Genomic DNA, 13,557 nt, shown 5'->3' with positions numbered 1-13,557 from the left:
AAGAAATTCTGCTCATGCAGAAAGTAGCATGGGTTGACCTCCTTATCACCTGCAGTCTGATAGAGGGTACCTTTCCTTTTGACTGTTCTGCTTCTTCCTTCCTCCTTTCTTTTCCCCAGTGTTTTGGGGAATGTTATGTTAATCCTTAGGTGGAGTAAATAGAAATGGAGCTGAGGAAAGAAGTTACTCTTGAGGCTTTTGCTTCAGATGCAGTATGACACACATTTATCTTTTCCAGGTAGCCTTTCACCCTGCACAGAGCTGAATGGGTCTCACATGGCCAGTGGGCCCCAGAGGGACCCATCAGTTACCTGAGTTTAGTTTCTGAATCTGCTTACTAAGATTATTACTCATGAACTCACAGAATATTTGTCTTAGCATATTACCTCCAGACATCAAATACATTCGTTGTTGATTGCTCCAACATGTTAGGTAGGTCTCTTACATGGGGTTCTATTTTTCCCTTTTGACGAGGTTCAGATAGAGGTTTTTTTTTTGTTTTTTTGTTTTTTTGTTTTTTTTTTGAGATAGAGTTTTGCTCTTGTCACCCAAGCTGGAGTGCAATGGTGTGATCTCGGCTCACTGCAACCTCCGCCTCCTGGGTTCGACAGATAGAGCTCTTTAATCTACTTTTTTGCTGAACCGAATCAGAAAACAGAGGAGATGATGCATAGATACATAACCTTCTTCTCTTGCAATGTATATAAATCTAGACAAAATTAATGTTCGGAAGGCTTGTCAAGGAAGCAATTTGGATATTAAATTGTCTCCTGTGGATCCAGGGAAGGTGAGTTCTCTCTTAGTCCCTCATGAATAACTTTTAAAATATTCAAATGGAAATTGTGTTTCTTTAGGAAAGTTAAGAATTTCAGTCTTTTTCTAGTTGTTGCATTTTCACCAGAAACAGGTATTTTCTTTTTAAAGAAAACCATAATTATTCATTCTTTTACGCATGCATAACCAAACAAAATGATCAATTATAGTAAGAATAGGGATTAGTATAGTATATTTTACTGCTCACCCATTTTGGAGGATAATTTATTTTTATTTTCAGTCATAATTTCCCTTTTACTCAGATTTAATAACATCCTTTCTCAGGGACACCTCAAATCTTGGGGCTGATTTATATGCCAGCAGAAGTCATAGACCAGAGGTGCTTCCACTTTAACATACACTAGTATCACCTGCTGGGCTTGTTAAAACAGATTACTGGACACCATCCCCAGAGATTCTGATTTAGTAGATCAGATGTGAGGTCTGAGAACTTGCATTTCCAGTAAGTACCGGGTGACGTTGATGCTGCTGGTCTGGGACCACACTTAGAGAACCACTAGCATAGAAGAGTCACTATCTCCACAATTCTGTGAGGCTCACTTGCCTCTCGATTTGGCTGTACATTGCCTCTGATTGCTGAAGGTGTCTTCTAAAGCTGTCATGACTTCTCTTAATAACCTCATTTTCCCACTATTTTAAAATTATGCCCTTTTTGTTTCTTATTATCCTTCTAGACTTTGAAATGTGTACATCACTAAGCTACGTGTCATCTGTTCCTTAGCTACTTGTTGGTTCTTGCCTGATATTGCTTCCTGGTCTGTTTTAAATTCTAGTGCTTTCATCTTAAAAACAACTATTCTTAGTTATTGAGCACCTCCCATATAGCAAGTGCTACATGTAGCAAATAAAAATATTATTATTTCACTATATATATATAATATATATATATATATTTTTTTTTTTGAAATGGAGTCTCATTCTGTCACCCAGGCTGGCATGCAGTGGCAAGATCTCAGCTCACTGCAACCTCCACCTCCTGGGTTCAAGTGATTCTCCTGCCTCAGCCTCCCAAGTAGCTGGAATTACAGGCATGCACCACCATACCCGGCTAATTTTTTTGTATTTTTAGTAGAGATGGGGTTTCACCATGTTGGCCAGGCTGGTCTCAAACTCCTGACCTCAGGTGATCCACCTGCCTCAGCCTCTCAAAGTGCTGGGATTACAGGTGTGAGCCACCACATCTGACCTCACTATACATTATTTAATTTAGTCCTCACTAATGCCTCTGAAGTTGATATACTTAAGTTATAAATAGAAATATACTAAGGAACGTAATTGGACATTCACAAGTCAAGTTCTAATATGGCATTGGAATCCCAATGGTGAAGGATTCCAATGCCTATATTAGAACTCTGCCTAATAATGACTTTCACTGGTTAGCTCTGACCTTCTGTGTATCTGGACCCCCGATCCTCCTACCATATATTAATATTCAAATGCCAGTCAAGGACCAACAGAAGCTAACAAAAGTGTCTGGACCAGCATACAGGAAGAGGAATAAGTGACAAAAGAAAAACTCATGTGAATTTCATAGAATAGTAGCATTAAATGGCAGATTGAAAGAAGTATAAAAAAGAGGTATGCATGTAAGAAGACAATTTTGTAGCTTAGGAAATTGAAACAGTCACAAAACTACTGATAGAAATGGGGAAGTTGAAAAGGAAAGTTTATTTGGAGGAGATGCTAGTATTAGTTTTTGACTTAGTATATTAGATAAAGCAGAGTATACCCAAGTAGATACTTTCTGTAGAATATTTTAAAAGCAAGGAACCCAGAGAAGTAGATGGAGATAATGCATACTTTGGGAATCATTAGGATGAAGTTGAGGATATGCAGAAGAGAGATGGGGGAGCAAAGAAAAGCAGAGATTTAGGGTAGCAAATTAAGCAGTACACCCAAGTAGAGAGTGCAGGATATAAAGGAGGAAAAAGGTATCTCTTTAGTTGGACCCAAACTGCTTGTACACTCTAAGTACAGTAGTCCCCCTTTATCTATGATTTTGCTTTCTGCGGTTTCGGTTACCCTTGGTCAACCATGGTTGAAAAATATTAAATAGAAAATTCTAGAAATAATTTATCAGTTTTAAATTGCACACTGTTCTGAGTAGCATGATGAAGTCTTGTCCGATTCTTAGAGAGGAAAACAGATATGTGCATCAACCAATGACATTGGCCCATTTAATATTAAGCAACAGGATCAACAACATGGGTAGTATCCTTTCCCAGGGGTGATACTGGGAAGCAGGGATATGGAGTCATAAGTGTTACCCTTCCCTTACACTGATGATTGTGCATTTATTTAGCCCCTGGTAATCTGGTTCTTCCCACATCTTTACTAATACTCTTAGAACAACCTTTTCATTGCTTCTTTTTTGCCCTTCCACCTGCACCTGCATTTATGACAAAAACTTACCTTTTCTGCACTCCTTTTCTTTAGATTTTTTTTGTCATAATAATAATAAATTACAGTGTCTTGAAAAAAACTTAAAGACCCCTCAATGCCTTGACAATTGTTTAATTTAAACAATTTTAGAAGTCAAATTATGTAGGCAGGGAAGATTTGCTCTCTTCTAATTGTATCTTGCACGTAGTTAGGCATAATGCCTAAGCATAAGTCCAGCTTCACAACAATCACTATTAGAGGCCAACTTGGAAATAGGGAACTGGAACAAATGACAACTTAACTCAGTGCTTCAGATATGATAACTGTAGCTCCCTAAAATATCAGATGTAAATGTAAAAGAGAAACTGCTCATGCCCTCTAAGTACAGTAGTCCCCCTTCACAGTGATTTTGCTTTCTGATGTTTCAGTTACCTTTGGTCAACTGTAGTTCTAAAATATTAAACGGAAAATTCCAGAAATAAATAATTCATATGTTTTAAATTGCATGCTGTTCTGAGTAGCATGATGAAATCTTGCCCTGTCCTGCTTCCCACCCAGGAAGTGAATCATCCCTTTGTTTGGTGTGTCCACACTGTACATGTTACCCATTAGTCACTTAGTAGCCATTTCAGTTATCAGATTAAAAAAACATATTATGTATAGGGTTTGGTACTATCCAGGTTTCAGGCATCCACTTGGAGTCTTGGAATATATCCCCTGTGGAAACGGGAGACTACCGTATATACATATAAAATTGAGATTTTCAATTTCTTTTATATCGTGCTGTTCCTGGGAATGGAACCTGCCACTAAGGTTAACAAAACATGTTTGCTTGTCTCTTTGCTTCTTAAATCAGGTGAATGCTTCCAGAGTTTTTCATTATTTCCTGGAAACGTATCTTATAATGTTTGTATAATTTGTAACAATTGCAACAGCTTACTGATGTGTTTTCATCTTTCAGGATGATATAGTGCTGGATCTTGGTTTTATAGATGGGTCCATATTTTTGTTGTTGATCACAAACTGCATTTCTCCTTTTATCGGCATGAGCAGCATCAGCGATTATAAAGTAAGAGAGAGAGAGAGGAAATTAGATTGAGATTGATTTTATTTGACTTTAGTAATTGCAATTTTATTGTTTTATACACACACAGTTGTACTTTGGTTAATGTTTTTACACATACATTACAATCTAATATCAGTATAGATTATAGTAAACACATGATTTCAAAGAGGTCAGAAAGTTTACCATTTAGCACAATAAAATTGCCACAGCTGTAAGGGAAATCATGCTAAATAAACTTCAGGGATGAAGATGTGGTACTGTTTGATCCATGCAGTTATTTCACAGTTCCAAAGGGAATTTAGATTTTTAACTATAGCATAAAATGTCAGACATACAGTGTTTCCAATTATTTAACTACGCTTTAATAAACTGGGCTTTAAAAATATATAGTGTAGTCATCTTCATTAATCTGTATCAATGGGTAAATTAACTTTAAAAATAGCTGATACTTTTCTGTTGAACCAATAACTACACATTTCCATTGGAGATGCTAGATACTTAGGAGGATGCTTTTTGTCACACAGACACTATAACATACTATTTCTAAAATTTATTAAACAATTTTTTTTTACATAACCACAACATCTTTTCAAACTAAGATCCCTTCCTCTGTCCCTTCTATTCTTTGTCAGAAAAATGTTCAATCCCAGTTATGGATTTCAGGCCTCTGGCCTTCAGCATACTGGTGTGGACAGGCTCTGGTGGACATTCCATTATACTTCTTGATTCTCTTTTCAATACATTTAATTTACTACTTCATATTTCTGGGATTCCAGCTTTCATGGGAACTCATGTTTGTTTTGGTAAGTGATCACTTTTTCCACAAGCCAATTATAATAGTAGAATCAAAATGAAAATTCATTTTCATGAATGTTTTGTCATTAGCAAAAGGCATGTAATATGCAAGAAAATAAGAAAATTGCCTTAGGCAGCTTTATGACCTGATTATCTCCCCTCCTCTTTCCCTCTGTGACGTGCCATTTCTAATCTTGCCATTGATCCTTATTATTTGCAGGTGGTATGCATAATTGGTTGTGCAGTTTCTCTTATATTCCTCACATATGTGCTTTCATTCATCTTTCGCAAGTGGAGAAAAAATAATGGCTTTTGGTCTTTTGGCTTTTTTATTGTAAGTATATATACATGCGTGCACATTTATATTAAATTTCCTTAAAGTTTTTTAAAATGCGAATTTAAGTATAAATACTTTGCTTAGAAGAGAATGGAGGGTTTTTTGTTTGTTTTTCTTTTGTACTTTCATTATTGTTGTACCACGTTTATGGGTTCAGAATGTTTTGTTCATTTTATTTCCTTTATTTCCCATTTGTTCTTTGAGGTTTCTTTTTTAGAACTCTGTTTCTTTGGAAAGAAGTAAAATATATGTAGAAACCATGGCATGTAACAGCTGAAAGACTAGATCATTCAGGACATTTCTTCATTTTACAGAGTGGGAAAAACTGAAAAGAATCAGACTTAAACCCAGGCCTCTCAACTCAGTGATGTTTTTCTCTTAAATAATTCTCCTTCCTTAAAAAACAAACAAACAACAAGCATGATAGGGGGCTATATAGATGAATAAAATAAATAAGAAACTGTTTTCTTAATAAATAATTTACTTATTACTTCAGGCATATGCTACTGCATCTCCTTCCCTATCACTAGCTGATATCTTAAGCAGTTACTATAGCTTTCTGACCATTTCAAACATTAAAACAGTCCAATTTTGTTAAGTAAGATTCACTTAAAGAACTAAAAAAAATCTAAAAGGTTGGTCAAGTCCAAATCATAACTTTCTTAAGCAATGTAAAACTCTCTCCCCAGGCTCATCTTAGGCACGCCCTTAGTTTGGGGATCAGCGGTGAGAAAGAGAGCAAGGTCTACACTTTGACTCTCTCTTTTTTTCTTCTTCTTCTGGATTTTCCTTTCTCTTTCTGTGGACAGGGTGAAGGGATTAGGGTAAAAGGACCAAAGTTTTACTTCACTGGAGCTGTTACAGTTACATTGGTTGGCCTTTGTGAGTAGTATTTAAAAGTTGGATTTAGTATAAACAGGAATATCACAAACACAACCAGTTGGAGAATTCAGTATGTCAGCAGAAATCCTAAAGGCTACTAAATTGCTTCTAAGCTTCCAAATCGCATCCCTGTGACAGCTAATCACGTAATTCCTTGGGCCAGTTTTATCAATGGTTGTACTACAATGGTCAAATATCATAACCAAGGGTAATGTCTTCTTAACCATCGGCATTAGTCATTGATCTTTATTTTTTTCTCTTCTAATTCCATTGTAAAGGTAGGCTTGTCAGTTTCACTTTTTAATTTAATCCAATTTTGCTTTGTATAGTTTGAAACTATTTTGTTTGGTGCATTGAAGTCTGGAATGATTATACACCAGCCCTATTTATTCTTATAGTTTTTGGCCATAAAGTCAAATGTGTCTCATATTAATATAGGTACACCAGATTTCTTTTGTTCAGTATTTGCTTGATAAATCTTTTTTGCCACTTGTGTTTACTTTTAACTTTCATTGTTCTTATGCTTTAATGCCTGTCTCTTGTAAAAGAAATATAGTTGGATTTTATTTGTTTTTTAATTCAGACTTAACAACCTGCTTTTAATTTAATGAGTTTATTGTGATTTTTGATATTCTTGAGGTTACACTATTTTACTTTTTGCTTTGTGTATGTGATTTCTCTTTTTTCTTCCCTTTTTTGTTTGTTTGAATTTGTTTTTATTCCATATTTTTCTTTTTTTTGGTTTGAAAGTCATAATCTGTATTTTATTACTTTGTATTAATTTGCTAGGGCTGCCATAATAAAGTACTACAGACTGGGAGGCTTAAGGAACAGAATTATTTTCTCACAATTCTAGAGGTCAGAAGTCCACGGTCAAGCTATTGGCAAGGTTGATTTCTTCTGAGGCCTCTCCCATTGGCTTATAGAGGGCCATCTTCTTCCAGGTCTTCTCATGGTCTTCCCTTTGGACGTGTCTGTGTCCTAATCTCCCCTTCTTATAAGGACAATAGTCACATTGGGTTAGGGACTCCTGCAATGGCATCCTTTAAACTTAATTACCCATTTAGAGACTATTTCTAAATATAGTCATGTTCTGAGCTACTGGGGGTTAAAATTTAAACATATATATTTTGGGGAGGCAAAATTCAGCCCATAACACCCCTGAAAAATTTTTTATATGCTAAACTTAACAAAGCCTAAAGTTAATAAATATCTTAATTACTTCCAACACCATATTTTGAGGATTTTATTATTAATAATTTCTTACCCTACTTACATGCTATTGTCTAGTGTTTTGGTTTTCTTTTTTTAATCCCTCAAATAAGCATTTTTATTAACATTTTAAGAACTTAAAAAAGATTTGTGTACATTTTAAATCAATCTATTTGTTCACTATTCATACTTGGATTTTAGTCTTTTTTTCCTCCCTTTTGAGATCAATCTTTTTTTTTTTTTTTTTTTTTTTTGGCTTCCCAAAATGCATAATTTATGTATTCCTTTAACAGGTCAGTTAGCTATAAACTCTCGTAGTTTAAAAAAAATCTTTTTTCACTCTCATTCTTAAAACATAATTTGGCTGCTTATGCATTTCTAGGTTGACAATCATTTTCTCTTATCACTTTGAAAATTCACTCTCTTGTTGCTTACATTTTAACTGTTCAGATGTCTGCTATCAGTCAGTTGCTATCCTTTGCAGAGGCTCTCTCATTGACTAACCTTCTCTGACTTTAGCTTTCATTACAATGTTTCTAGGTGTGATTTTCTATTTATCTTTATTTTTGTATAAATTGGGATGCCTGGAATTCATTTCTGTCTTCAGTTTAGGAAAATTCTCAGCCAATACCACTTCAGATATTGCCTGTCTGACTTAAAGTCTCTACTGAGATAATATTAGCTTTTCATACTATTCTCTACATCTGTTAGCATTTCATTCAAATTTTCCATGTCCTTGTCCTTGCTGCCTTCTGGGGAAGCTTCAGACGTTTCTTCCAATTCACTTGTTTTAAATTCATCTGCATCTAAATTATTTTTTCTCATTGACTACTTAAAATTTCAATTTTGTTTTCCAAAACTCTTTTTGGTTCTATTTAAAATATGCTTAGTTATTTCTCCTAATCTTTTGTTACTTGTTATTGTTCTATATTTCATATTTGATTTATTTCAACATTTCATTGAAAACAACATTTCTACTTGTCGTTTGACAATTCTAGTCTCAAAAGTCATCTAGTGCTTATTGCCTTATATGTTTGATAAGTTTTTGTCAGGGAGAGGAGCTCATACTTGGTTGACCTTAAAGTGTGGAACTCCGAAGACTCTGTATTAGGGATGTTTTCATCCCCAAAAGATTTTCACTTACTTTTGTGAGACATGCAGTGTAGAATTGTACAAGCCAACTTAGAGTATCATGCCTCAATATGGGATTGACAAGGAATTCCCATCAAGAGGGTTTCATTTTAGTCTCTTAAAGGTCTTTGCAGGGAATGACTTTAAAGAGAACCCAAATCATATCTTCCTAACTCGTGGGCTGATATGGGGACTTGTCCTCAGCCCAAGCAGATTTTGTGTTTACTTAATGGTCCAAGTTGGGTTTCAGGCTTTGTTTTTGTCCTTGAAGAATTTCCTCACTTTTTTTTTTCCCTTGAAACTAGCAGTGTATGTAAGGGACAGTTGTTTCAATTTCCCAAAATTTAATTGTACAGTATGGGTAAGACCCTTTAGGGTATCTGTTACATCATATCTCTACATACAGATGTCTACAACTAACTTTGAGACTGCAGTTTTATAAAGCAGTGAATGCAGAATACAGTTTGTAGCAGATGGAAGAATAAATATAGAATGCAGAAGCAGAAACAGGAAGTGTTTAATTACTCCTTACAAGGCATTGTTGTTGCTATCATTGCTTGCCAGAAGGAACGGTTAATGGAAGACTTATTTTTTTTTTTTTTTGATGAGTAAAACAATATAGATGTGGTAATTAGTGTAGTAAGAAGACAAAAAGGAATGGAATAAAGATGAAAGAAGCAAGATGGTCAAAGATACATTCTTCACTTGCATTGTTAGATTTACAAAATCTAACGTAATTTTTTTTTTTTTTTTTTGAGACGGAATCTCACTCTGTTGCCCAGGCTGGAGTGCAGTGGGGCGATCTCGGCTCACTGCAACCTTCACCTCGCGGGTTCAAGTGATTCTCCTGCCTCAGCTTCCTGAGTAGCTGGGACTACAGGTGTGCGCCACCATGCCCAGGAATTTTTTATTTTTAATAAAGACAGAGTTTCACCATCTTGGCCAGGCTGGTCCTGAACTCCTGACCTCAGGTGACCCGCCTACCTTGGCCTCCCAAAGTGTTAGGATTACAGGATTGAACCACCATGCCCGGCCAGAAAATCTAACTTAATTTTTATAGAATACTGAAGATATATTGCTATATATTTTGTTAGAGCAATACCTTTAATAATTACAAATACTATGGCCACTAAATCTTTGAGGAGATTCTGAAGTATACACAATGTTTATAAAATAAGCTGATGAAACCCTGAGCTTATTTCAGTTTATATTGTTTATTCCTTCAGAAAATTTTTCTTGTACATATGGAAGAAACACTGTTTATATGCCTTTTTGATATGTATCATATTTATATATCCACTTGTCCATATCATTATCTCACTGCTTTGCAGTGCTACCTTTGTTATCAATCAAGACTATTCCTGGCCTTTCTGATTTCTTCCATTAATCTGTTTTTCTATTTGTACATCAATACCATGCTGTCTCAATTATGGTAGCTTTATTTGAGAGAGCAAACCTTCCCACCTTGTTCTTTTTTAAGTATCTTGGCTGTTTTTGATTCTTTGCATTTGCGTGCACTTTTTAGAATCTTCTTGTCAAATTCCACAAGAAGTGATATTAATTGGGATTGCATTGAATCTATAAATTACTTTGGGGGAGAAATGATATCTTTACATAGTGAATCTTCCAGTTCACAAATGTCTGCTTCTCTGTTTTAGGCTTTTAGAAACATCTGTTTTGTATATATAAGTTCATGGTATCCAATACATTATATATTGACTTGATGTATGGACAGTTGACTGATACAATATCCCTTAGGAAAGTATAATGATTAAGAATTTTGGCTCTAGAGTTAGATAGCCCCAGGTTTTAATCCTCAATGGTCTGACACTTAGTAGCTATAAGAAATTGAACACATTATTTCAGTTCTTTTGAGGTTCAGTTATTTAAACATCAGAATATATGTATAATAACAGTAGTACTTTCTAGTGTTTTAGGATTGAGATTTTAAAAGAGCATAAACTATTATGGTGCTGGTAAACTGCTCATTAAAATATTTGATAAATAGTAAATGTTCATGAAGTACTCAATAGGAATTATTATCCTCTTCTTCTGTATTAGTCTGTTTTCACACTGCTGATAAAGATATACCCAAGATTACAAAGAGGCTTAATGGAGAACTCACAGTTCCATGTGGCTGGGGAAGCCTCACAATCATGGCAGAAGGCAAGGAGGATCAAGTCACATCTTACATGGATGGCAGTAGGCAAAGAGAGAGCTTGTGCAGGGCAACTCCTGTTTTGAAAACCATCAGATCTTGTTGGTCCCATCCACTATCATGAGAACAGCACAGGAAAGACCTGCCATCATAACTCAGTCATCTCCCACTGGGTCCCTTCCACAACACATGGGAATTATGGGAGCTACAAGATGAGATTTGGTTGGGAGACAGAGCCAAACCGTGTCATCTTCCTTTTCTTCCTCCAATTTTATTCCTGTAACTACAGTAACTATTTAACAAAGTGTTTTGTATCAACTGCACTGTTAATATGCATATTTTTTGATTATTTGGTGAATAAAAACAGAGAAATAGATATCCTCCTTATTCTTTGCCCTTCCCAATATTTATTCATTCATTCATATTGATTGTATCTTCCTATGTGCCAGATACTTTGCTTGGGATATAACCATGAACAAAACAAATTTTCTGCAATCAGAGGACTTACATTCAATGGAATATAAAAGAGAATGATTCCTGTTCAAATCAAAATATATTTGACCCTTGAACAACGTCGGAGTAAGAGGCACCAACCCCCTACCCCCATGCAATTGAAAATTCATGTGTAACTTTTGACTCTCTAAAACTTAACTACTCATAGCCTATTGTTGACTGAAATCTTACTGATAACATAGTTGCTTAACGTGTATTTTGTATATATATATTATATACTGTATTCTCACAATAAAGTAAGCTAGAGAAAAGAAAATGTTATTAAGAAAGTCATAAGAAAGATATATTTACTATTCCTTAAGTAGAGGTGGATTATCATTCTTGGTCTTCATTCTTGTTGTCTTCATATTAAGTAGGCCAAGAAGGAAGAGAAGGTAGAGCAGGAGTTGGTCTTGCTGTCTTAGGGGTGTCAGAGGTGGAAGAGGTGGAAGGGGAGGCGGGAGAGACAGACACACTTGGTGTAACTTTACAGAAATATATTATAATTTCTGTCTTACTTTTTGCTTTTTTATTTCTCCAAAAATATCTCCATATAGCTCCAATCCTTTTCCCTCTGTTTGCTTTTGTTTCAGTGCCTGTATCATAGAAGATTCCATGTCATAAAATAAGTCAAAAGGAACCTTGAATAATCAGAATCCTTCTTTCAGATTGTCTAATGTCAATTCTTTTTCTGGCACTGCTTCTTCTACATCTTCTTTCTCATCATCTGGCAATGGAAACCCTCCTTTCCATCAAATTGTCTTGTGTTAATTTCTCTGGTGTGGTGTCTATTAGTTATTGAATTTCTCCAAGATCCAGGTCTTGAAACCCTTCACTCCCCACCCTATTTGCCCTATCTACAATCTCTTTTTTATTTCTGTGTTTAGTTCTATTGTAAATCCTGTGAAGTCATGCACAACATCTGGACACAGTTTTCTTCAGCAGCAATTTATTGTTTCAGGCTTGATGGCTTTCACAGCTCTTTCTATAACAATGGCATCTCCAATGGTGGAATCCTTCCAGACTTTCATATGTTCTCTCTATTGGGTTCTCTTCTATGATGTTGACAATCCTTTCCATAGAGTACTGTGTGTAATGAGCCTGAAAAGTTCTTATGACCCCTGATCTAGAGGTTGGATTAGAGATGTGTTTGGGAGCAAGCAGACCGCTTTGTTGCCGTCAGTGTTGAACTCACATGGTTCTGGGTTAGCAAGGGTGCTGTCCAGTAGCAAAATAACTTTAAAAGGCAGTTCCTTACTGGCAAGATACTTGCTGACTTTAGGGACAAAGCATCCATGGAACTAATCCAGAAAAAGGGTTCTCATTGTCCAGGCCTTCTTGTTGTATAACCAAAAGACTGGCAATTGGTGTTTATCTTTTCCCTTCAAGTCTTGAGTGTTATCAGCTTTTATAGATAATGGCAGTACTGATCATCAACCCAATTGCATTTGCACAAATAGCCTATCCTTTTCTACGTTAAATCCTGGTGCTTGATTCTGTTTTCTACTAATCAGTGTCCTTTGTGGCATTTTTCCCCCCAGAATAGGGCACTTCCATCTGCATTAAAAACGCGTTCAGGCAGATACACTTACTCTTCAATGATTTTATTAATAGCATCTGGGAGCTTGTCTGCTGCCTCTTGATTGGCAGAAGCTGCTTTCTCTGTTATCTTGACATTTTTTAAGTTAAACCTCTTTCTAAAATTAACAAAGCATCCTTTGAGGGCATTACATTCTCCAGCTTTAGATCTTTAACCTTTTATTTAAGTTGTCATATAATGACTTCACTTTTTCTCAAATTGTATTAAAGCCTATAGGTATGAAAGTTGGATCATCAATGTGAGATAAAAAAGTATTTCAAAAAAAGTGCAAGGTTTTTGTGCCTGCTGGTGTGGCTACAGTGACAGATGCATAAATATCCTTTTCTTATTTTACAATCGTCCTTACACTGGATTTATTTATTTCAAAATGGCAGGCAACTGCAACTGCAGACCCCAATCTATGGTACATATCAAGCAATTCAACCTTTTTTTTTTTTGTAATCTCATGACTTTTCTCTGCTTCTTGGGAGAACTTCTGGAATCACTAGTGGCAATTCCTAGGTCCTATGGTATTATTCAAAGTTTATGGTATTGCACTAAACACAATGAAAGATCTGCAAGAACCATGAGAAGCCACTTTTTACTGAGATATGCCATTTGCTTGAGAATAAGATGATTAGCCTCACACAGCATTTTAAGGGAATATTTACAACACTTGAGCTCATCAC

General features: G+C 35.6%; 1 protein-coding gene across 1 annotated transcript in view; it reads left to right on the top strand.

Moving 5' to 3' along the window:
* Nucleotides 1-13,557, top strand: part of ABCA10 (ATP binding cassette subfamily A member 10) — an 80,688-nt gene that overhangs the window by 48,239 nt on the left and 18,892 nt on the right. The window contains 3 exon segments of the mRNA XM_063799246.1: nt 4,178-4,285; nt 4,915-5,085; nt 5,298-5,411. Coding sequence (XP_063655316.1) covers nt 4,178-4,285; nt 4,915-5,085; nt 5,298-5,411 — 393 coding nt within the window.

The sequence above is a fragment of the Pan troglodytes genome, chromosome 19 (genome assembly GCF_028858775.2).
Source record: "Pan troglodytes isolate AG18354 chromosome 19, NHGRI_mPanTro3-v2.0_pri, whole genome shotgun sequence".
Lineage (NCBI taxonomy): Eukaryota > Metazoa > Chordata > Mammalia > Primates > Hominidae > Pan > Pan troglodytes.
The sequence above is the reverse complement of the archived record's forward strand: the minus strand, read 5'-3'. Positions and strand labels throughout refer to the sequence as shown.